General features: G+C 41.9%; 8 protein-coding genes across 8 annotated transcripts; 3 read left to right on the forward strand and 5 right to left on the reverse strand.

Annotated features, from left to right (window-relative positions):
- Positions 1-643: 643 nt before the first annotated feature.
- On the reverse strand, positions 644-1,861 carry EAE97_008729 (uncharacterized protein; the record flags this gene model as incomplete). Its single annotated transcript, XM_038879244.1, has 1 exon — positions 644-1,861. The coding sequence occupies one exon, from the start codon at positions 1,859-1,861 to the stop codon at positions 644-646; it is 1,218 nt and encodes a 405-aa protein (XP_038729755.1).
- A 468-nt stretch (positions 1,862-2,329) lies between these two features.
- EAE97_008730 (uncharacterized protein) lies at positions 2,330-3,949 on the reverse strand. The gene is made up of 4 exons (XM_038879245.1): positions 3,842-3,949; positions 3,474-3,697; positions 3,122-3,397; positions 2,330-3,065 (listed from the first exon to the last, which is right to left on the reverse strand). The coding sequence occupies exons 2-4, from the start codon at positions 3,660-3,662 to the stop codon at positions 2,694-2,696; spliced, it is 837 nt and encodes a 278-aa protein (XP_038729756.1). The 5' UTR covers positions 3,663-3,697; positions 3,842-3,949; the 3' UTR covers positions 2,330-2,693.
- A 952-nt stretch (positions 3,950-4,901) lies between these two features.
- EAE97_008731 (uncharacterized protein) lies at positions 4,902-5,141 on the forward strand (the record flags this gene model as incomplete). Its single annotated transcript, XM_038879246.1, has 1 exon — positions 4,902-5,141. The coding sequence occupies one exon, from the start codon at positions 4,902-4,904 to the stop codon at positions 5,139-5,141; it is 240 nt and encodes a 79-aa protein (XP_038729757.1).
- Positions 5,142-7,340: 2,199 nt separating this feature from the next.
- Positions 7,341-8,977, forward strand: EAE97_008732 (uncharacterized protein; the record flags this gene model as incomplete). The annotated part of the gene is made up of 4 exons (XM_038879247.1): positions 7,341-7,676; positions 7,737-7,910; positions 7,966-8,337; positions 8,402-8,977. The coding sequence occupies 4 exons, from the start codon at positions 7,341-7,343 to the stop codon at positions 8,975-8,977; spliced, it is 1,458 nt and encodes a 485-aa protein (XP_038729758.1).
- Positions 8,978-9,781: 804 nt separating this feature from the next.
- On the reverse strand, positions 9,782-12,185 carry EAE97_008733 (uncharacterized protein). The gene is made up of 2 exons (XM_038879248.1): positions 11,443-12,185; positions 9,782-11,388 (listed from the first exon to the last, which is right to left on the reverse strand). Exons 1-2 carry the CDS (start codon positions 11,698-11,700, stop codon positions 10,342-10,344), a joined length of 1,305 nt encoding a protein of 434 aa, XP_038729759.1. The 5' UTR covers positions 11,701-12,185; the 3' UTR covers positions 9,782-10,341.
- A 4,454-nt stretch (positions 12,186-16,639) lies between these two features.
- EAE97_008734 (uncharacterized protein) lies at positions 16,640-20,196 on the forward strand (the record flags this gene model as incomplete). Its single annotated transcript, XM_038879249.1, has 6 exons — positions 16,640-16,702; positions 16,765-16,785; positions 16,838-17,772; positions 17,860-19,359; positions 19,409-19,740; positions 19,814-20,196. The coding sequence occupies 6 exons, from the start codon at positions 16,640-16,642 to the stop codon at positions 20,194-20,196; spliced, it is 3,234 nt and encodes a 1,077-aa protein (XP_038729760.1).
- Positions 20,197-21,404: 1,208 nt separating this feature from the next.
- EAE97_008735 (uncharacterized protein) lies at positions 21,405-22,174 on the reverse strand (the record flags this gene model as incomplete). The annotated part of the gene is made up of 2 exons (XM_038879250.1): positions 21,405-21,734; positions 21,839-22,174. The coding sequence occupies 2 exons, from the start codon at positions 22,172-22,174 to the stop codon at positions 21,405-21,407; spliced, it is 666 nt and encodes a 221-aa protein (XP_038729761.1).
- Positions 22,175-22,779: 605 nt separating this feature from the next.
- Positions 22,780-23,304, reverse strand: EAE97_008736 (uncharacterized protein; the record flags this gene model as incomplete). Its single annotated transcript, XM_038879251.1, has 1 exon — positions 22,780-23,304. The coding sequence occupies one exon, from the start codon at positions 23,302-23,304 to the stop codon at positions 22,780-22,782; it is 525 nt and encodes a 174-aa protein (XP_038729762.1).
- Between the last annotated feature and the right edge of the window lie 159 nt (positions 23,305-23,463).

Consider the following 23,463-nt stretch of genomic DNA (forward strand, 5'->3'; position numbering starts at 1 on the left):
CAGTAATAGCAACAATAAAAATAACAGCAACACCAAAAAACACGCACCACGAACCTAGGTAATCTTCTTAGTACAGAGGACCTGAAACCCATCATAACATCAAGAATCAAAAATAACAAACCTACTCCGTAGTAGATAGATTCTCACAACAGCAACAGAAACAGCAACAGCAACAGCAACAGCAACAAAAACAAAAGCCAAATATCAGAGAACCACCTCATACAAGTATAAAGATCTGAACACGATATGTCATAACATAAACAAAACATAACAGACTAGGTACTAGCATACAATTAAAACACTATCAACCATACTATACGATACTATGCTATGCTATACTAACTACGTATTTGACTTACCGACTGCGTATAGAATATCATATTCTTACCCTCCGTCTTTCTGCATTTTGGTTCATTGTTTTGATTTGCCCTGATAATAAAGTAGAAGTGGAATCACCCGTTTTTTCAGTCTGTCGTGTCCTGTTCTGTTTGACAATCACTTGAAGATTTTTCTCCTCCTCTCCTCCTATCCTCCTCTCCTCCTCTCTCCTCCTCATCATTGCACTCTTCCACTCCGCCAATAAACCATTTCCTTAACAAGCCGACCCATCCCACCCCGCTCACCCCTCCCTCCCCCTAAATACCTAAATAATCCTATACCCCTCCCCATCCGCCTTCCTCCTCAACCCCAGCAACTCCAACAACCCCGTATGAATCTCCGGATGATCCTCCACACACCGAATGTACATGGCAAACCCCTGCAACTCCTCCCACAAACCCCATCCTTTAATATACTTCTTCAACCACTCCCGCAACCCATCATCCACCTTCGCGCTCATCATGATCGTCACCACAATCCCCGTCAGCGTACTCCCACTCACGATATTATCCGAACATTGTTTCTTTAACTGCGCGAGCGATTTCTCCATCACGCTCTTGATCCCCAGAGATGAAGAGAGAACGTTGAGTGTAACGAGATCGTGGGCCGAGGCGGAAGAGAGAATTTTTTCTTCATTGATGCAGGAGAATAGGGAATCGAGAACGGTGTTGGGAATTTCATCTTCCTTTTTCTTCTCCATCATTTTGACAAGGGAATCTTCGAATTTTCCTTGGTCGGCTAGAAAGGATTTGCGACACGAATATGTTTTGCCGCGAATAACGATATCTTTTGTTGGAAATCCGTATTCTTTCTTGTTACTTCCTCCACTACCTCCACCTCCACCTCCTGAATTAGATTTTTCTTTACTCCCACCACCGGAAGAAGATGACGCAGATTCCTTGTGTCCTCCACCCCCGGAGCAACAATGATTATGCAAATCCATCGCATGAGAATGTCCACGATTATCATGATGACAACCCACAGCCAACGGTGCAAGCGGCAAACGTAAGATTTCGCATTCGTGGCAAGGACATGTATAAGGTTCCTGCGTACACCCCCCTACCACCCCGCCACTCCACGGATCCCTAAACATAGCCGACGGATCTACAACTTGTACCTGCGGGGCATGTCGCATGCGCGGATCCATTAGCGGATGGCCATGTGTGTGTGGAATCCCATGGTAGGAAATATCCACACTCCCTCTCCTCATCGGCATGACCATGTTCAAATTCATATTCATGTCGTTGTAATTTCTTCCAGCGCCACCTCCGCGAGCAAGTGCTCCATGTTCGGCCCGAGCACCAAACACAGGGACGGGTATCATAGCACCCCCTCCAAGGGTATTATAGCCATTATCGAAAGAATTGCGCAGAAGAGGTCCGTGATGGACGTTTCCCCGGGCGCCACCAGGATATCGATCAGATGGCGAGAGGACGCGTGCTCGTGGGGGAACGTATGGGGATAAAGGTATCAATGCTGACATTGCCCAAAGTTGTGTTGAAACTGGGTGGGCTGGCTTGCGAGCTTTGTGAGTGAAGCGAGCCAAGAGTAGTGAGCAGTGAGTAGTAAGTATTGGGCGGGTAGTGTATAGAATGAGAGTCGTAAAGAGTAAAAGAGTGGCGAAGAACAAAGCGTGCGTTTGTTAAAAGTTCAAGCAAACTCCAATGTATTCGTTCAAAGGTGTAAACTAAAATGATGCAAGAAGTAGCGTATGTACCAAAAAATTGAGATATAGAAAACCGCTTCGACTTTATCCTTATCCTTTTCCCCTCCATAGCTTTGCCCCTCAATAATATCGTAGAACACTCGTTTTTTAATCATATGTTGTGTTTGGGTGTTAACGACAAATGACAAGAATATGACTTACCTTTCCGTCTTCATGTCATGTAGCAATCGTATCCCACAAAGGCGACGTGTTAAATAACAAGTTGCCTTCGGCAGATTGCTTTCCCCAATCCACCCAAGTATTACCTAGCATTCACATTCAGATGGAAGAGATTGACAAGCAAACGCCCATTCATTTCTACTTATAACCAATGAAATCGTAAAAACTATACAACAGGTGAGGGTGAGGCTTTTTACGTGGTATTGTGCCCCCCGAGAAAGAAGCAAGCAAGGCCTCGCATGGACCACAAGGATATCTGCAAGCGGTCGCCACCCATAACCAGTAAATCTGACCTCGTGCCAAATTGAGATCCGTGAACCGAAAATACATTATGATAAGGAAAAATTTGTGACAATAAGCACAGCCGAATTTGGTTCATGCTGTGCTATTTCATCTTAATGACCCCCTTCCCCTTCGTCCCTTCGTAAAATTAGTAGTCGCGTTTCTGTCCTGGTCCTCCCATTTCTCTTCCTGGTCCACTATGTGGTCCAGGGTAGTCGTCGGGTCTTCCTCCTCTAGTCTCATCGTAGTGTCTCTTGCGAAGAGCTGCGAGACGCTTCTTCTTTGTGGTCGCATTCACATAGGTTCCGATAGTGAAAGCGATGACGTTGAAGAATGGAACCCAAGTATGCTCGGGAAGGAATTTTTGTGCGAAAGCTAGAGCGAGAGGAGAAGTAATCCAGCTGACTCTCATAACTGGCATGAATCCAGCTCTCCAAGTCGCATGGACTTGATGAATAGTCTTTGCGCCTGCAATGAGTGCCATTGAGATCAAATACACTGTATTTTGAATTGGAGCAACCTTTATTAATCAATCGTTAGCTTTGTTTACATAGTGAACAAACGAGCTCAACCTACAACTAAATTGCTTAAAAGAATTTGAAGAACCTTGGCCTTCAAACTGGTACGTCCAGCAAATATCTTTTGCAAAATACTGATCAATACATGGCCGAGTGGAGCACTGATGAAAGCACCATATGCAGCCATTTTGGGTACTCTAGATGTGAAATAGTGGCCATCCTTATTACGATCCTTCGCGATCCATGAGGCCAAAAGTTCTTGTAGAGCCGATAATGTGCCAGAGGTAAGCATTTTCGTACGAAGAGGATTGGTTTGGAGCTCTTTGAGATACATCTATTGAAAGATAACATGATTAGTGACAGAACAATTTGATTGCGCGATGGGTGGTTGCCCAAGATCAATGGCTCACAGATAAATATCCTCGTGTTCCTTCATTGGCTTTGCCTCCAGTTAATGCGACACCAACATTGTGTCTTAAGTTATGGCCTGGTAGATGGTGATGATGATGAACTTCTTTCACATCGATCGCTGGAACGCCTTGTATTCCCGCAAGAGGACCGGTGGTTTTTATGGTATCTTTCTCGAATTTGACCGACATTGTGATGGGTGAGAGGTCATTCAAACCCTCGGAAGCTATTTAATTGAACAATTAATTAGTATGAGAGTTCGTGAACATTCGTGAATGCGACTTGTTTGATCAAGACGGTAATATCGGGAAGTTGAGGAAATGAGGAGAAGAAGAAACAAGCTCTCTCTCTCTCTCACACACACACATACACTCTCTCACGCTCGTTGTTTATGATGCGGAGCCGAGGTGAGCTAAGGTAACAGTTAAGAGTTCTGGATCGAGGCGCAGACAGGCCCCTCTTCTTCTCTTCAGGACTAATTGCGCAAGAGGATGGATAGATGGATAGATATGATTTAACAAAGTTCTCTAAATATCTCTCTGCACCTATTGTTTGGGAAATAATGCGGGGTGTGGATTAAAGTGAACTGACCTTTTTGTCGGGGGGATATTATTTATTATTGATGTACAAGAAATTGATGTAAAATTTGTTGACACGATGTTTATTCTCTTGCACAACCAATTGAGATTTGTTGACCCAAAAGGATTTAGTCGTTGGAGGCTGGGCTTGGGCGAGAAAGAGGAGAGAGGAGGGATTTTTTGGTGGCAGGAAAAAAGTAGCTAGGTAGCTTTCCAGGTCAAGAAAATGCTTTTTCGGGTCGGATATCAGCAGGGTGTAGGGTAGGTAGGTAGGTGAGGTGGTAGGAAGGATGGATGGTGTGGTTGGTCGGTTGGCAGGTAGATATGTAATATCATATATGTATTATGATTGTGATGGAATATTATTATTGACTCGATTTGAGTTTGAAGCAGGAAATAATACCTAGTACGAAGGAGGTAATACTAGGTGACCTCAAGTAAGTGTGAATCCTGATGAAATTGGCAAGAATCAATAGGTAGCACCTACCTAGGTATGAGTTGAATTTGAATTTGAATTTGAATTTTGAATTTGAATTTGAATCCGAATCTGAATCTGAATTGCAATTTGATTGGGATGGGACGGGAACAGGATAGGATAGGATAGGATAGGATAGGATGGGATAGGGTAGGATGGGAAGTGCGGAGATTGATCTAAATTATTTAGCGGGTTAACAAGGATTTGGGCTGGCGTGAAAAAGTCATCTAATTCTCACCGAATAGAGAGTATGCAAGGTGCAAGATACAAGATACAAGATTTAAGATATAAAGAAACAAAGATGGAGTACCGTTGTCAAGTCGAGATAAGAGAACGTAATAAAGCGTTGATTAATAAGGGTCGAGGTGGATGAATGAATGAGTGATGATGATGATGACGATGATGATGATGATGATGATGATGATGATGATAATGATGATGATAATGATAATGATAATGATGATGATGATGATAATGATAATGATAATGGTAATGATGATAATGACGATGATGATGCTTCTTCTTCTCTCTCTTCGGTGTCGGTTTCTATTCGAAATTCGGATCGACCTCACTTCCAACACCATTCAAACACCAACACAACCTATTTAATACCTTAAAACCCCAATAATGAAGACGGATGTGGATGCGGATATGGATATGATATCGAATTAGGAATCATAAATTATAATAATGTTTGATGAGAAAATGAAAAGTTAAAAGCCTTTTGCCGCCCGCATTGTCCTTCGCTGGGATGAGAATTAATATTAAAGATACGAAGGGTCATTCATGTTTTGAGTAGACGGTCCGAGGTACACTCAGAAGGTATTTAAGGGTATTCAAGGTACGAGATTTCCAAGGACGTGCCTCGTGCTAAGAGAGATACATCCTCCGTCAGGGTAAGCCATTCTCGCATTGTGCTTTCTTTTAATTAGTTGTCGTTTTCCGTCTCCATATATAACGTTATGTTAGAGTGTCGCTACTCCTCGCTAGGTATTCAGATTTGATTCATATCATATCATATCATATCATTTCACTCATCCCACATCATCCATCAGCTCTCATCACCTCATACAGCATATCCCCTTCTCCTCTCTCTCCACTGTTGCTTCCTATCATCGTTGCTCCTCTCTCTTCTCTTCTCCACCCACTCCCACTCCCACTCTCGAAATGGACAAATAACGATCATTCCGCTCCCAATTGATATCTACTCACATAGATCTACCCCAGGTTCGTGCATTGGCCAGCTCAAGCTCAAAAAAATTCATTGGTACATCTCCATATAAAAGCATACTCGCTCATGAAGTCTAGAATTTTATGAATGATGGGATGATCAAATGAGAGACATGTGTGGGACTTGGATGAAAAAAATTGTCCAAGTTTTAAGACATCACAGTTGAAATTTCTGTAAGTTGGAAATGATAAAGCACTCCAAAACCCATAAACCATGATAGCTTCATGCTAACGGAATCATACATTGATCCATCCAGTGTATTCGTCCTGTCATCATGTATGATTACGTGTTGTGAGATACAGTACCGTATGCTCGAGTTTTTATCCTTGAAAGATGGCAATTTGCCTCTGTATGCTTCTTGACACTCGTCCAGATCTTTCCACCGTTCCTTGAATTCTGCGTTGCACTATGAAGCATAAATCTGAATTTTCATAAAATCTTCAAGGGTGAAACTCGAACATGCTTAGGTTGTAAGAATAATTGCAACTTGCAAAAGCACTTCCTAAGCACACTCTTCGAGGGCATATGTCAAAGCTGCATAGAAATTCAGAGCTGGTTCAAGTAGCATTGTTCCAGCTTTCATTCCAAAAGAAGATCGGGTTCAGCTTGCATGTTGCAAGAACCTGAAGAGCAAATATACAGAGAAACCCTGCACTCAGCAGAGCCCTGAGATACGGTATTCCAGAAACTTCTCTCTTCATGATCGCATCAGATGTATACTTGAGGAGTATCAATGGTGATTTTCGAGTGGGATTGAATGCTGGAATTGAACAGGGAAAGTGTACCAAGTACCCAAGTACCTGCCTCGAGTAAGTACTAGGTACCTGTTGAGGTTGGATGAGAGAAAAGAAGAGAGAGGACAAAGGGTAGAAAGCGTGGCAATTTATTTCCATCTCTTCCTCTTCCTCTTCCTCTTCCTCTTACCACCTACCTACCTAGGTAGGATGAAAATCATCAAGACCAATTTTCAAATTGATTGATGTTTTGATCAGACCACTTTGAAAATTTCTTGCACCTTTTACGAGAATGGTAGGAACGATTGTCTCCCACACAGCCAGCTAGTTATGAGTGTAAAAATTATCAAATATGACATTTTTTCAATGCGACACTTTCCTTTTTCAAACTTCAACGAGCTGAACAGAGCCACCTCGACATCCAATAATAGTAATGATATGGATGGATGGTTTCATCTCAATCCAATTTTCACATGGAAATACACTGTTACAATTATAATTCACTTTTTACCTTTCATTTTTGGTATCTTCTTGTCTGTGTGCCCATTGGTTATAATTTCTTCAAGAAAATTTGGGCAAATACACATAATTTTATTCTCGAAGCGAGTCGAAATTTGTCTTGATTTGGTGAATTCACAAGAAAATACTTTTACAACTAGCTGGACGTACTTATCAATAAATTCATTTGATCAACCTCGAATCTGATTTCTTTATTTCCACTCTCAGAAGTTCATTCAACCAAACAACTTCAATTTCCAAAGTTTCCAAGGTCTGATAGTGAATCGTCCTCTCATTTCAATTTAAACCTTTCCAAGTGTTTGTTGGAGCTTCTTGATCCTCCCAATACAATCATGGCAGCAACCAAATCGACAACAAATACTACAACACGAACCTCGAAGTTACCAGTACGACGTACATCAGCATCTACAGCCAGTATCATATCCTCAATGACTACTGCAATGCCTACCAATACAAATCGACATTCTTTGCCTGCTTTGGCAGAAAGTACCAGGCGCACTGCACAAGTTACAAGAAATGTACAATGCACACATTTGACTACTACACGACTCTTCACAAAAGAGTTTCGATGTGGGATCTGTTTTCGAGAAGGTTCATTTGGATGGGTTTGGAGATGTACTCAGGATCGTGAACTTATGTTAGAGGATGATATGGATCATGGACACGCAGTAAGTCTTCACCGAAAAATCACCTTCTGTGTTTAGGATTATTGATTGATATTGTTGAAGAGTCAAGAGAAACTCGATGATCTTTGTGACATTTTCCCAAGACCAACTTCTCCTCGACCACGTGGGCCAAAGGCACGTAGATCAAGATTCAGTTTCCTCGATGAAATCAGCAGCAAAGATCTCAAAACATATTCACCCTCGCAAATCCAGACAATCCTCCAACAACGTAGTCATGTAAGTCCTCAACATCCTCTCATTCTTCGAAAAGCTTTCTAACAATCATAATCAGCTTCATGATGTACTTGCCGAGTATGAGGAGCCTGATCTTACACCATCGAACTCTTCCAGTAATATCCCACGATTTTTGTTCAATCCTTTCTCCCGCCCATCTCCAACCACCTCTCAAACAGTCCCAAATTTGAGAATTACTAATCCACGCCCGTGGTTGCCATCAAGAGGTACAGAGTGTCAATTCAAATGCTGTCATACTTGCCGACCCACACTCCTTGACCGCAGCTATCTTAGTCTCAATGCCATTGCAGATGATGACTTACCTTGCACCGCCACCACTGGATTTGGGTTCAATTTGCAAAAGTTTAGACCAGTGGGCAATGTTGAGGTCGTTAAAAATCTGGGATTGAGACCAACTCCAGTTCCTGCTGTATGTCTTCCTTTCGAACAGTTAAACGTATGAGACACAAAGAACAAATATTAACTCGATACAGGAACCAAATAGACCACGATCCCGAAACTTGCGATCTCAACGACGAGCAACTGATCTCGGTCTTGGTGTCTTGACTGATCGATCGACTGCCATATTCAACTCTAACAACATGAACACCAACTCTTCACCTTCTCCAACGAATTCCTGTACTTCAGTATCTCAAGTTCCTAGGCCTTACCATCGATCTGATTTTTTCTCCGAACCCCCTTCCTCTACCACCGGATCATTTCCGTCCTCTTCTTCCGACGGTACTTCAACATCTGATGAATCCAGCTCTTATCCTTTCCCTTACATTGGGAGATTAGCCCCTGCCAGCCACTCAAGCAACAATACCAATCCATTCAGAACAATGGGTCCAAACATCGTTCAAAATCATGCAGTACTCATTCCCCTTCCTCCACAAAATCCATCCGAAGTCTCACTTCTAGCTACACCTACCACACCCACTTTGATGGAAGCAACCGAGTCCGATGGTCACTTCTTCGGCGCGGAACCATTGGAGGTAGAGGATGGAGTTGCGGTTATGGAGGAGGGTGTTGGCTTACATGTTCCAGATGTTTTGATTACACAATATTAAATCAAGATCTAAAGAAGTAAATTCGGGGAGATGATGGTGGAAGTGGTAATGTGGCTGGATAGATAACGAAAATAGGAATTTTGATTTAGGGTTGCTACAGTACGGTTAATACGAATACGCATAGAACGAAAGACGATTGACTATGGCATGGCTTTGTTGCACTGAATTGCAATTGCACCATCGAAAAGCGTATTGGATTTCTGTTATGCAATTGGGCTTGCTGTATGCAATAGATTACGACAACGATTAACGGTACAGAGACTTGTATGGAGTATAATATAAGGGACTGGATCCTTACACTACAAGAAGAATTTTATACGACATGATACGAAGGAAAATGTTACAAGAACGATAGCACGAAGAATTTAAATGAAACTCGCACAGGGTTATAATGATGGGGTGTATAGAAGGGGTATAGAAAAGAATGTTGCAGGAAGGATTTCAGATTTCTCGAGATCCGAGATATCATCACAATCGATATAGTGCAAGTAGAAGTGGTGTTTGGCATGAATATGTACATATCACAGGTCTACATACACCTTTAGATTTCAGTACCTACCTAACAAGTACCTAGTTTCAAACTTCTACGACTGGCTAGCTCAATACCAGGGGAGATAGATTGATAGATATTATCGTGTCTATTAGATAGCTACAATAAAAGAAACTTTGTCAAGGAACACTTGGAGATGGATATGCTTGTATTGTTTATTGTTTGTTTGGGTTGGGATTTGATATTTGATATTTGATATTTAATGGGTGACATATATGACATGAATCTATCCCGTCTACCCGTTCTCTTTCTCGCCTTCTTTCTAATTACCCATTCTCTCCCTCCCTCCTCTTTTCTTCTCCTCTCCTCGTCTATCTCCTTCTCCCCTCTCTTTTCACCATACATACTCGCCTATTTCTTTTCTCCTTTCCTTTCCTTTCCTTTCCTTTCTACCCTCGTACCAAAATCAAAATCAAAACTACACACACACACACAAAACCACAAACAAACAACCAAAATGTACAAAAATAAATATGCATATTGAGTTCCGATTAACATTTACATCTCATCATAAGTTTCGTTTCGTGTCGTTATTATATCAGTCCGGGACTTTCTGAACTTTCATCCCATTCCCAATCCGCGCTCCCATTTCCGCTGCCCAACGCCTTGATCACACTCTTCCTCTGCATGCATTGCCTGTATCCATACTCCCACTCCGATTCCCGCTCGCAAGCACGTTCGCTCAAATCTACCAGCTTATGTACAATTCCTAACGCTGGATAATAGGAATCCTTTTCTTATCTTATCTAATGTTCTTCTCTTCTCGATTCATTTCATCCCGTATAAGGGGATGAATGATCTCTCATCTCGCAACTCAAGCACCTACGCCACCCTTCCTCCTCGCCAACAAACTCTTACACGCTCCCAAGACATTAACCAACGCCCCTTCGCTTCCCGCACAGAATTTAAAACTTTTCTCCTCACCAATTACTTGAAAACAATATCGTTTCGTCCTACTCAGCGGATCGATTTCCACAACATTAATTACATTTTCCATGGATAGAATCATGACGGGCGAGTATTCCGAGTCGTTTTTGTAGAAAGATAATGAGCGCGGACGAAGCACAACCCAGAGATTTTTCCAAGAACGAATCCCATTTTTCGAGCGCAGATACAGAAGATATCCTTGGTACACTACACGTTCGGGATCGTGTTCGGGGAGGGGATTCGGGTGCGAGAGGGATAACTGTGATGTGTTGCGGCCGAGGGGGAGAGTGGTCGTGGGAGGTTTAACTTCGAGATCGGGATTGGGATTCGGGTTTGGAGGAGGATTGTGCAGAGTCAGAGAAAGCGTCGACATTCCGGGGACACGCGCGAGATCTGTATCTGAGAATTCGGCGTCGGAGACAAGTTCGTTGCCGGAATATTCAATCGTGTTGGAGGGACGTCTTCCTCCTCCCATGGCCGACATGTTTTGTTTCTTGTTTGCGCGGGGGATGATGGATTCTGTGGGTTCCGGGGAACTACTTCCTAGTCTTTCGTCGTGCAGAATTTGGGCTTCGGTTCTTCGTTGGAGTTGCTCGTGCGCCATGCTTTGATCGAAGCCCGGATAGGTACTATTTACGTTACCGGAGGGACTGGCGAGTAACATTTCTTCCTCTTCTTCTTCGTCGATTCGTGCTTCTTTGCGGATGAGATCGACCCATTGTTCGGCGTCGCCTTTGGTGGTGGCTTCCAGATGATAGTTGCGAGCGGGAGTAAAGAGACCGAAGACATTGCGCCGCTTTTGTTTGGGATCTTTGAGAAAGGCGACGGCTGTTAAATCGGAGAGGTGAATCTTATGACGAAGTTTATCTTCATTTTGGTCTTTGTAGATTGAGAGGTAATTTGGTCTCAGGACGAGGAATACGGGTTTCCATGCCTGCGGAAAGTAGATGAGTAAATGTAAATATAAATCTAGTCGATGAAATCATACCTTTGTTTTCCTCGTTCGTTTCTGCAAATAACCACTCTTCAATACACGATCACACTCAAAGCTTCCATTCTGGTTCACAGGAGAAAAGGTATCTAAAGCGAGATGCGAATTTCGAATGCGATTTGTCGAGGCAGATTGCGGTAATGTTGTGGAAGCTGGGGGTGATATCTGCAAAGCAGTGTCCTGTCCAGGGATTGCTCGTGGTTGGCTTTGTTGCAGAGACGGTTGCTGGACTTCCGCCATGATGATTCCAGGCATGTATACTGTTGTAAATAATTGATTATGCGATTTGATGATAGGGTTATGATTCGAAGAGTTTCAATTCGTTGTGGTAAAGAGGTTATGCTCGGAGTTTGATATTAAGTAGTTCGGGTCTGTCGTTTATTATTATTGTAAATGTTGTAGAAACAAGTGCTCAAGCTAGTTTTTTTAGGAAAAAGACCCAATTCCTAGTGGAATCTTGAGAAAATGCTCTGGTCTAGAGTTTTAGGATTGAAGTTTCGGCTCTGTTCAGCCACCTCGATTTTTGGTTTGGAAGGGTGGATGATGTTTGTGATGTGGTTTCGTCTGGCTATCTGGTTGTTGATATGTAATAATGTGAAAAGATCGTCACCGCTCTCTAAGATATGATGAAGATGAGGTTAAAATAGACTGCATCATTCGAGGCAACAAGGTAATGTGAATGTAGGTAAGGGACGGAGTGTAATGTAATGAATGTAATGAATGTACAGAGTAATATAATTTAGAATCTACTTTTATTGTTTATTCTCCTATTTATTTACACAAAGAACAAAATCCATTCACACAACAACTCCTTTCTTTTCTTGTTGGTTGGTAGTTTTATAGTTTTATAGTATTATTGTGATTATTATTAGTATTATTATTATTAACTGGTCTGGCGAGTCTGGTCATTGACATCTGGACCTTTTTTCGATCATTCACCTAGGAACCTATGATGGTGAAACCAAATCCATCAAGGATTATGATGGGGGTAAATCTACAGTGTAGGAATTAATTATGGAACATTCTTTAATTTAAAGGATTGATTGGGTGAAGATCTCCCAAACATTGCTTTAACCGTTACAAGGGCGGTTTGGCCTTGATATCTGATCATTCATCTGATGAACACCAAACTGGTTTCGAATCATTTGAGTTGAACTTGGTTAGATGGCTGAAATGATAGGCAGGAGAGCGAATTTGAATACAATGAATGATACATCCTCGAGTAGATGATAATTGGATCTACCTACCTACCTACCTAGTACCCATGATTTCCATCCCTTGAATATACCTATATATAGCTAATCAAAAGATGTTTCATCGCAATAAGAATCTGGATAAAATTAGAAAAAAACCAATCAGTAGCCTCAACATCTTACCTCCCAAGATAAAATGTACTCGGAGCTTTTTCGACGTCTGCTAAAGTCGCATATAGTTAGCATAGTTAGTAAAGCTTGATCGTAAAAGTTTCCTTGATGGTTCCACCTTCGTTTCTTACCCCCCATCCCCCTTTTCTGAATTTGATTTGTTGTCGGTTCAAAACTTCAGAGTGAGTGTCCACTATCAATGCTTGTTACAGTAATTTGTTCCACCCTTGAGTACTGCCGGCATTCGAATTTGTTTCCATGTCTCAGAGTATATCATCATCGATAATATAATTACGACTTTGACATTGATGGATATGATCTCAGAATTTCATCTCGAGAGCGGTACTTCGAATGAATTCTGATCCTAGATTATCCTTCATGAAAACTTTCTGCTTCTTGAGAAGGATATCATGATAGATAGATAAACCCTGTTACGACTGTGGAAACTGTGTTGCTTTTTTTTCACCCTGTAGCAACACAGATAGATATGTATACATTGACTGTATGGGTAGCCTTGGGGATTTCCTTCGGGGTTGCGTGGGGATTTTATATCTCTCAGAAAAACACTAAAAGAGCGAACTAGACTGCTAGTCATCGCTAGTGGCCATGCATCACGTGTCCTGACTTTCTGCACCACCATATGCATCCTCATGTTCATTGCACTTCTTAAAAGATTCTACCATCATATCATACATACATGCTTCAATCCCAAGGTCATACGCATCAAATATTGGAATCTTTGAATTCTTGGCTACACGAGCTGAGTTTTGGACAATGCATGGATATGACACCTTTCCTCAAGGAGGAAGAAAAGTATGTATAGAGAAGAAATCAGTATTGAGATGAGTTGATGAAAAGGAAATGGAAAAAAACAAAGAAAGTGGGCAATTTTCTACTCTAATATAGTCAATATTTAACATCTGCAGGAAAGAAGGATACACGGTGAAAGCTCTAACGGTAATGACGGCCACTGCTAGTCTTCTTCTTTCAACTCTGGGAAGTCGCGGCGATGGCTAAGTCGACAGCCTGGGAAAGTGCTAAGCGAGATTCTGAGGGGATGAAGGATTGCATTTTGGATTCTTGAACGTGATACGGAATTGATAATTAACAGTATGAATGGTGATTGCATGTTAGCTAATTTGAAAGAACCAGCACATTATGAAATCGTGGCACTTTGTCTAAACATTTATTTCCAAGTGGACCATCTTGATTCAGCATTCTACATGTTTTTGCCAATTTGATTTTCACGAAGGTGGCCGCTAACGTCTCTACGGCACTTTTCATAGTCTTCCTCTTGGTCAAAATAGGATATAAGTGGAAGTTACAAACAGTTCACATCGTCATTCTAATCATTGCTCGAAATGTGTAATCGCTTAGAGAAACACCCCTTCATCGCAATACCCCTATAATCTCTTCTACCTGTCGCACTCACTACGGATATCAGTTCTCCAGAAATATATCATGTTAGATTATCTCAAGGGTAGGCACGCTTGAACAATAGTTTCAAGTCCAGAAGTCTAGATTGATACGAAAAGCATGATAACATTACTAGTATACCTATTTTGGATTGAATACTAGCTAGTATAGTCAATACATCTCTTTTTGCTCTATATTTACTTTATCTTTCTTGCTGATGTATCAATAGGTTGTTACTCTTTTCTATTCGCGGTAAGAATGATCGAAATCCTTCTGAAAGACATATAGATGATTGGCCAATGAAGACAAGACCAAGGGAAACTTTATGAGATAGTTGAATGTGAAGTTGCATTTGTGCGACGCTGGTACTTATTAGCATCAAGTACTCGAGTATGTATACTTAGGGATCGGCCCATAGGCGATTTTCGTTTTCTCGTATGATGTGTAAAACAATGCTACAACACTTCTAATTCATAACCTTGAAGAGTTATTTGATAGTCAAATCTGATTCCGGATATAGAAATGCATTCGGATTCGATGAACTATGATGAGCAAATCTGAAATGGGATGTTGAACGGTATCTTGGATTCAAGCCTGAAGGACCATATGATTTGCAGAACAGAATTGGGATATGAATGAGTTTTACAGAGTGTATCTACAATATATCTAACTAAGTAGCGGTTTTCGAATATGGTATACGATTTCATTCGAGATCCAAGCATGAAATTACGAAATGGTCTACTCAATGATATTTTCTCTCTCTCAGAAAAACACCGAGAATAAACTAGACTATTAGTTATTATTAATTGCTTTGCACTATGTGCTCTACTTCACAATTGAGACCATCGTCGTGGACGTTACATTTCTTTCAAGATTCTAAAATCACAAAATGTAAGCAATTCAAGTAAATCCTGATATATACCACATCAAGGAATCTTTAAATTGATTTTTTGATTCATTATTCTCGATGAAACAATCTGAAATGAGACTTTCACTGAGATCTTTGAGGTCACCAGTCGGGTTATAGATTCATAGGACACTTCCTAGTTTTCAATTTTTTTTCAACAAGGTCATGCTTCAATTATGTGATATCAAATTTCGCGTTTTTGTTGTTCTATTTCTAATGATCAATTATAAAAATTCCTAATGTATGTAAATCAAGGTATTAAAAGATATCTATAAGTTAATATTTTATAATATCCCGTCAGTCGATACATCCACTGGTGGGCCTAACATATTGATATTCATGTGGACAGCCACTGACACTCCTTCAACACTTCTCAAATTCTTCTTCATCACAATAACAGTATCGATATTAAAGGTAGAAGGTAGAAGCCAGTTTCACCATTATTCTTCGTCTAGCCATCGCTCAAAGTGTATAGGGGCTTAGCGAGATGCCCCTTCATTGTAATATTAGCATACTCCCTGAAAGTTGCCGCGCTCGCTCATCGTAGATATAGGTTCATCCGAATTATACCATGTTAGATCATTTCAAGTGTACATGTAACCGTGTGTTCTTCGCTTCTTTGGCGCTTCAATACCTACGGTAGATACACTTAAGCAATAGCTTTAAGTCCAGAAGTCCAAGTTTATATAATGAGTACAACATTATTACTAGCATAGCTACGTTATACTTAATTTTTGCGGGTACGATCAATATATCCCCCTTTACTTCATATATTCTTGTTATTTTTGTTGTTATATCAACTGGTTCTCAATTTCTTTTGTGAACGGTGAGAATGGCAGAAATTCTCCTGAGACACATAGATAACGGCCAACGGTGACAAGGCCAAGATAAACTTCATGAGAATGTTGAATGTAGAAAATCGATGCTGCAGATGTCGAAAGCTATTTCGGATTCAAGCATAAAGAGCCATGTGAGTTACAATTTCCGAACTGTAACATCTATGAGTTCTATAAAGTGTTCCCAATTATGTGTTAGTATCCGAGTGGTGTGCCAATTATTGTATCCAAAAATACTCAAGTAATGTTACAAAATCACAAAATAATCTACCCAAACATATGAAGTGATAATTGTTAACGTTTGCGATTTGGCGGGGTTCGGTGACGTTATGAAAGCTCGGAAGAGCGGCCGCGTCAGAAAATAATCCATTTTCTATCATACGGTCGACGTTCAAATATTTTGCAATATATCACACACTATCTCTCTCATTTAAACATATTGAATCATTATGAGTCATTTTTTTGCGCATTAAATATTTAGTCTATATCAACTAGAAAAGCGTTCAAAGCTCAGATAAATATAGAGATATCACTTCCAGCAACCATCCACTAGACAAAGTCGCCCCAAACAGGCAGACTTGACGGGCGATAGATATACTCTTTGCGCATATAAATTTCGCCTTCCGCATTTCATTCATATCAAACACATATAATTTGCATACATACACAGAATGCCGATCGTTAATCCAGAAAAGCTAGTTGCTCTGCAACAAAATGCGCCAGATATCAGAAATGTAGGTCTTTGGCGGGGTAGATTTTATGCTAAGACTCCCAATGCTAACAACGTCCTCTCAAGATATGTATATTAGCACATGTTGTAAGTACATATCCCGCTCACACATCTCTTTGACCATTGCTAATATCTTTAGGATCATGGAAAAACTTCCCTCTCAGATGCCTTGATTGCGACCAATGGCATTATCTCTCCGAAACTCGCAGGTAAAATACGATACCTGGATTCTCGACCAGATGAACAGACGCGCGGAATTACTATGGAATCCTCTGCCATTTCCTTATACTTTTCCATGCTGAGACGAAATGCGCCAGATGCTACACCCGAGAAAAAGGAATATTTGATCAATTTGATAGATTCCCCAGGGCACATCGATTTCAGCAGTGAGGTATCAACTGCCTCGCGATTGTGCGATGGAGCTGTTGTGTTAGTGGATGCTGTAGAAGGAGTTTGCAGTCAGACTGTTACTGTTCTTAGGCAGACATGGGTAGAACATATGAAGCCTCTATTGGTAATCAATAAGATGGACAGACTCATTACAGAACTGAAGATGACACCAGCGGAAGCATATACACATTTGAGCAAATTGTTGGAGCAAGTCAATGCGGTACTCGGAAGTTTTTTCCAAGGTGAGAGAATGGAGGAAGATCTGAATTGGAGAGAAAAGGTCGACGAGAGAATTGCCGCTGCTGCTGCGAAAGAACAAGAAAAGACAGCAAATGATGGAAGTACCTCGATTGATACCGAAGCTATCAACGAATTTCAAGAAAAGGACGATGAGGATATTTACTTTGCGCCAGAGAAAAATAATGTCATATTTAGTAGTGCCATTGATGGGTGGGCATTCACGGTTAGACAGTTTGCCAGCTTATACGAGAAGAAGTTAGGAATCAAGAGAACTGCAATGGAGAAAGTCTTGTGGGGAGATTTCTATCTGGATCCAAAGACCAAAAAAGTACTTGGGCCAAAGCATCTCAAGGGACGAAATTTAAAACCATTGTTTGTCCAATTAGTTTTGGAACAGGTATGGGCTGTTTATGCAGCAACAACAGGTGGTGATAATGGAAAGGGGTGCGTGGATTTCTATCTCTCCTTTAACGTTTTTATACATCCAACATTATGCAATCAAATTACCAATTCTAACTCTACTTCATTTAGTGATCCTGCCATGACAGAGAAAATTACAAAGTCTTTAAATATTACTTTACCTCCGCATGTTACACGTTCCCGCGATCCACGAGCTATTCTTACGACATTGTTCTCAGCGTGGTTACCGTTATCAACCGCTTTGTTAGTTTCCGTCATTGAATCTTTACCCGCTCCTCCGGTTGCCCAGGAAGGCAGACTGCCTGCACTTATCGATGAATCTCCTGGTGCATCGCATGTGGATCCTAAGGTCAGGGAAGCAATGATTAAATTCAAGACTTCAAAGGAGGAGCCAGTTGTGGCTTATGTAAGTAAAATGGTTTCGATCCCGGAGAGCGAACTACCCGAGAATAAGCGACGAGGAGGTGCCCTGAGTCCTGAGGAAGCTTTGGAGATGGGTCGACGAAAGCGAGCAGAGATTGCAAGACAGCAGGCTTTGGAAGAAGCCTCAACATCTGTCGATGGAGTCTCTGATGCGCTTGGAGCAGTAAGCCTCGAAGAGCCCGCTGAAGAAGAGAAGAAAACAGATCCAGAGCATCTGATAGGGTTTGCACGAATTTATTCAGGGACTCTATCGGTAGGGGATTCTGTTTATGTATTACCGCCAAAGTTCTCACCCGCAAATCCACACAACAGTCCTGAACCACAAAAGGTTACAGTCACTGCTTTATACTTATTGATGGGTCGTGGATTAGAGCCACTTACTTCCGTCCCAGCAGGTGTTGTATTTGGTATTGGTGGTCTCGAAGGTCATATCCTCAAATCCGGAACCCTTTGCAGTCAATTGGAGGGCAGTGTCAATCTCGCAGGAGTTAACATGGGCTCTCAGCCTATCGTTCGTGTCGCTTTAGAGCCAGCTTGGCCTGGAGATCTCGACAAGATGATTAGAGGTCTTAAGTTACTCGTTCAAAGTGATCCTTGTGCTGAGTACGAACAATTCGCAAGCGGTGAACATGTCCTACTCACAGCAGGAGAATTGCATTTAGAGCGTTGTTTGACAGATCTACGTGAGAGATTTGCTGGGTGCGATATTCAAGCAGGAGAGCCGATTGTACCATATCGAGAAACTATTGTTAAAGCTGAAGATATGAAACCTCCGGCAGACAAGGAGCTCGGAAGAGGTACTGTTGTATTGTCAACTACATCGAAGCAAATCACGATTAGGTTACGTGTAAGACCTCTTCCAGTTGAAGTCACTGAATTCCTGGGCAAAAATACTGGTGCCATTAAGAGGCTTTATTCCGATCGTCAAGCAGAAGAAAAGAGTAAGAAGACTGGTGATCACTCTACACAAGAGTCAGCCGAGCAGGAAGAGGTTGATGAATTATTGGGTGGTGAGAAGGTTTTGTCGTTGAATGAGTTTAAGGAAGAACTTCAGAAGACTTTCGAAGGAGTGAAAGGTCAAAAGGATATTTGGGCTTCAGCAGTGGATCAAATTACTGCGTTTGGTCCACGAAGAACTGGGCCCAATCTTCTAATTGATTCCACCGAAGACGGAATTCTTGGAAAATTGTAAGTCAAATCAACTCTCAATCATCAAGAGTATACTAACATTTCAAAGTCTCCGTGAAGACACCACTGCCGATTCTCAAGAATCAGCAACTCAGACCCAGGCTCTCCAAGCCCGTTCCTTTTCTGACAAGATTAGTTATGCTTTCCAACTTGCCACTGCTCAAGGACCTCTATGCAATGAACCTATACAAGGTATCGCTGTTTTCCTCGAGGAGGTCACAATTGCTCCTTCCACTGACGAGGAATCATCTGCTCGTGATAACTTTGGTAGATTGACTGGTGAAGTGATCAAAACGGTTCAACAAGCTATCAAACAAGGTTTCTTGGATTGGTCCCCAAGACTCATGCTTGCAATGTACTCCTGTGAGATCCAGGCTAGTAGTAAGTTATTCCCACAAACCATAGATTATTTAATACTTTGGAAGTGAATCAGATAGACTAACACAAGCAACAGCCGAAGTCCTCGGTCGCGTCTACGACGTGCTCACCCGTCGTCGCGGACACATCCTCTCCGAATCCCTCAAAGAGGGTACCCCCTTCTTCACCATCGTATCGCTTCTTCCCGTAGCCCTCTCCTTTGGTTTCTCGGATGAAATCCGCAAGAGAACATCCGGAGCAGCTAGTCCGCAACTCATCTTCCAGGGCTACGAGGTATTAGATGAAGATCCATTCTGGACACCATTTACGGAAGATGATTTGGAGGATTTGGGAGAACTGGCGGATAAGGAAAATGTGGCGAAGAAATATATGGATGGCGTGAGGAAGAGAAAGGGATTGAGGGTTGAGGGCGAGAAATTGGTTAGGGATGCGGAGAAACAGAAGACGTTGAAGAGATAGGGGGATTGTGGAGTTTGGTGAGGAAGATGCTGAGGAATCTTCGGAGAGAGGTATACGAGGTTACCTATTTTTGTAGATCGTATATTAGATGTGTAGAACTAGTTTTCTGTTCTTGTTATGTTGAGAGAGATATACCTGTACTTAACCCGTGAGCTAAGCGAGCGCCTGAATGAGTGAGTGTAAATGTTCTCGTTGTTAATGCATAACATTATATGATTTTTGCCAAAAACGATGTGGAGGAAGGATAATGGGGAGGGTTTCTTCTTTTTTTGAGATTGTTACAATTTTGATTGTCTTCAAGGGGAATTTAAGTCATTTAGTTGCCATTCTACCCGGATAGCCTGCATAGCAAGCGCAGTAGTAGATCCCCGATCAAACACATCTTTCCCCACGATTGGAATACTATACAAATACCCTCTTTCCCACCCCCCATCTTCACACTGCAACTCCTTCAATCTCTGCATATCTTGATAATTCCGCACATCCACAAATCCACAAACCATCAGACGCATTGCCAGCGCTAGCGCATCACCAGGCATCCCCATCCGTTCCCGGACTCGCTGTTGGAGAAGTGCTGTAAATTGTTCTTGGATATTGGGATAGTAGGTGGCATCTTTGATCAAGCGATATACTCAGAAGAAAAACCATTCTGCGCTGCGGTAGTAATATGTACCGTGTAGGTATGCGCGATGAAGAAGAATATTCCATATCCAGTTGCGCGCTTGGGAGAGTCGGTCGCCCCGCTGGTACTTGTAGAAGGTGGTGAGGATATTCAGACAGACAATGGGGTCGATGCGCGGACGCGTGCGATTGTAGTATACCTGCAGGATGTAGTGGTTAGTTTTTGTTTCAAGCGCTTTTTTGGGAACTTTTTCGGGTGCTTCACATATGGGATTCCATCGGGGTTTAGATATTCTAGCATGTTGTCAAGTATTGAAGTGATGGTATCGTTGTCAGGTGGCATGATTTGCAGTGCTAAAGAGGTGGTTTCTAGATCGTTTGGCGGATTCATGTTGGTGAAACTTGGTTGTTCTGGAATACTTCAGCAAGTTTTTTGACAGTGTGTATCAATGTATGTTTATGCAGTTTGAAAACAACCATAACCTACCGATGTAATAATTCCATGTTGTCTGGTGTATATAATCTGGTTTCTGTAATACTATAAAATTCCTGTCTCGACGTAATTAACACACGCTTTAGTTGTGGATTCAAGTTTTGCGGAGCGCATACTCATCATTAGCAACATCCAGAATGAGCAATTGTACAAAATTTTCCATGAGTACAGTACCGCAATCGGTTTCAGGATGCAAGTGTTTCGCGTTGCGATTCAGGAACATATGTCCCCGGATCAATGGATCGTAGAGAATATTTTTCATTGTTCTGGAAAGCACAGGTAGAGTTTTGTAGGGAATGGACCGCATCCCCAATAAGCACGCGGTAACTAGATTTCGTACGTCACTGTCTATAAGAATTGTTTTTCCGGGGTCTCTTCTTGTAGCTGTGAGAATATGTCGGTAGAATCCTAGATCCGCTGACAACTTCCAATAGTGGAAGATGTGAAGATTTCTTCGAATATTGAGGATAGTTCATCTCCCCATCGTTTATGCAGGATGGTATGCTCTGGAATAGGAATTCTTCATACAGCAATAAATTTCAGTGATCCATGTGTCTCATTCATCAATTCGCGAATCCAGGAAATAACCGCTGTGTCGCATTTCAAAGTATCTCGAGCTTCAGAGATGATTTTGGCGATTGTAGATGGTGAGAGTCCAAATCTCTTTCCCAGCATCTCGCAGCACTGCGTTTCACCAAGCTCACCACATTCGTAACGCATCCAAGTATATGTTGAGAACAAGCGCCGGAGGGTTAGTATGGAAGTTGTCTCTGTGGCCTCAGGTGCTTGGGGAGGCATCTTGATCAGCACGTTCCCCAAGTCGAAGATGATAGTATCAAAATCGGAAGTTGGTATAGAACCCATTGTCGATTTGCTAGTGATAAAAGAGTAAACTTTCAGCTAGATGGCGTCCTCTTTGAGTGTTTCTCTCCTTCTGATGCAGTCATATATGGAAACTGAAAGAGGCGACCCAGGAGCTTTTCTCCCACTGTGTCACCAATATGCATTGAGTTGTAATGACGTTCGATATGCGAATGGGTCTGAAACATGTTGTAGTACCACGCATGTTGCTAATATTCTATTTGTATCATAGTAATTTATCCATATCATAACTCATTTGGCTCGGTAGTGAAGAGTCCTGCTGACCCTCAAATATGCATGATCAATTTTACGACACGATCTCCAGTTGAAGTAGGTTTGATCACAGGCATACCACCCACCACATTATTCAAGAATTTACATGCTAAAGAATTGAAATTCGATAGTCATCGCCAAGTCCCATGTTAATCTAGTTGTGAAGCTTTACAAATATCCTTTGTGTATTTCAAGTCTACCTCAAAACCCAATCCCGTCCGATATAACAATCATGAACCTCTCGAACAGCTTTCGTGCCACACGGATTCCTACCAGACGGATTCATGCAACTTTCTCCATATGAGGTTCCTCTGGACCATTAAATATCAGCAATTCTATCTCAACCTTGGATATTCTGATCCTGTGCAAGCACTTTGGGAAGATCGCATTCGTAGAGACGATAGCGAGGTAACCAATTCGTCGAAGTATACCCAATTCGTCGCAGTATACCCTTCAATAAAACTGTTGAGCACTTTGAGCATTTCCGGTTCTGAGGAAAACAGTAATCTCAGTCTCCTAATACATTCCGCCAGACTAGCAGCTGTGTCTTCTAAAGCTTTGCAAACAGTGACACCATGTATCGCAGCATAGTTGTGCACATAGTTGTTTCGATCCGTAGAGACTACCGATTCCTTGTAGAATGAAAAGACATCATTCATGAATGCGATCACCTCAAGGAGGTCAGGAATAGCCTGAATATAGCATTGCAGGAACGTCGCTTCAGGGAAAAGTTTTTCGGGAAATAGATACATGGCATAAGGTCCCCCGAACCCAGCTCTTGAGCGAAGATAGCTGGGGAAGTTGGGGGCATGTGGGCTACATTGAAGTTTCTCCCCTACCTCACACTCAAACACGATCATAGTGATGAACTCGAAAGTACAGCTGCATATAAAATCCGATGCGAAAGACCCGTAATAGGTTACAATTTGGGACAAAAGCTTTGTCAAGCCGTCCAATACGGGCCCGTTGGATATTCCAGCCAGAAGATTCCGACGATATGCTCGCAAGCTAGGCAGGAG

The sequence above is a fragment of the Botrytis byssoidea genome (genome assembly GCF_014898295.1).
Source record: "Botrytis byssoidea strain MUCL 94 chromosome Unknown BBYS_019, whole genome shotgun sequence".
Classification (NCBI taxonomy): domain Eukaryota; kingdom Fungi; phylum Ascomycota; class Leotiomycetes; order Helotiales; family Sclerotiniaceae; genus Botrytis; species Botrytis byssoidea.

Bases quoted from the DNA above. Each gene is read 5' to 3' on its own strand.
- EAE97_008730 (XM_038879245.1), bottom strand. From the start codon at position 3,662: ATGTCGGTCAAATTCGAGAAAGATACCATAAAAACCACCGGTCCTCTT. The intron at 3,398-3,473 runs GTGAGCCATTGA...ATCTTTCAATAG, and splicing joins GAACACGAGGATATTTATCT to ATGTATCTCAAAGAGCTCCA. The intron at 3,066-3,121 runs GTAGGTTGAGCT...TGATTAATAAAG, and splicing joins TTCTTTTAAGCAATTTAGTT to GTTGCTCCAATTCAAAATAC.
- EAE97_008733 (XM_038879248.1), bottom strand. From the start codon at position 11,700: ATGCCTGGAATCATCATGGCGGAAGTCCAGCAACCGTCTCTGCAACAA. The intron at 11,389-11,442 runs GTATGATTTCAT...TACTTTCCGCAG, and splicing joins AACGAACGAGGAAAACAAAG to GCATGGAAACCCGTATTCCT.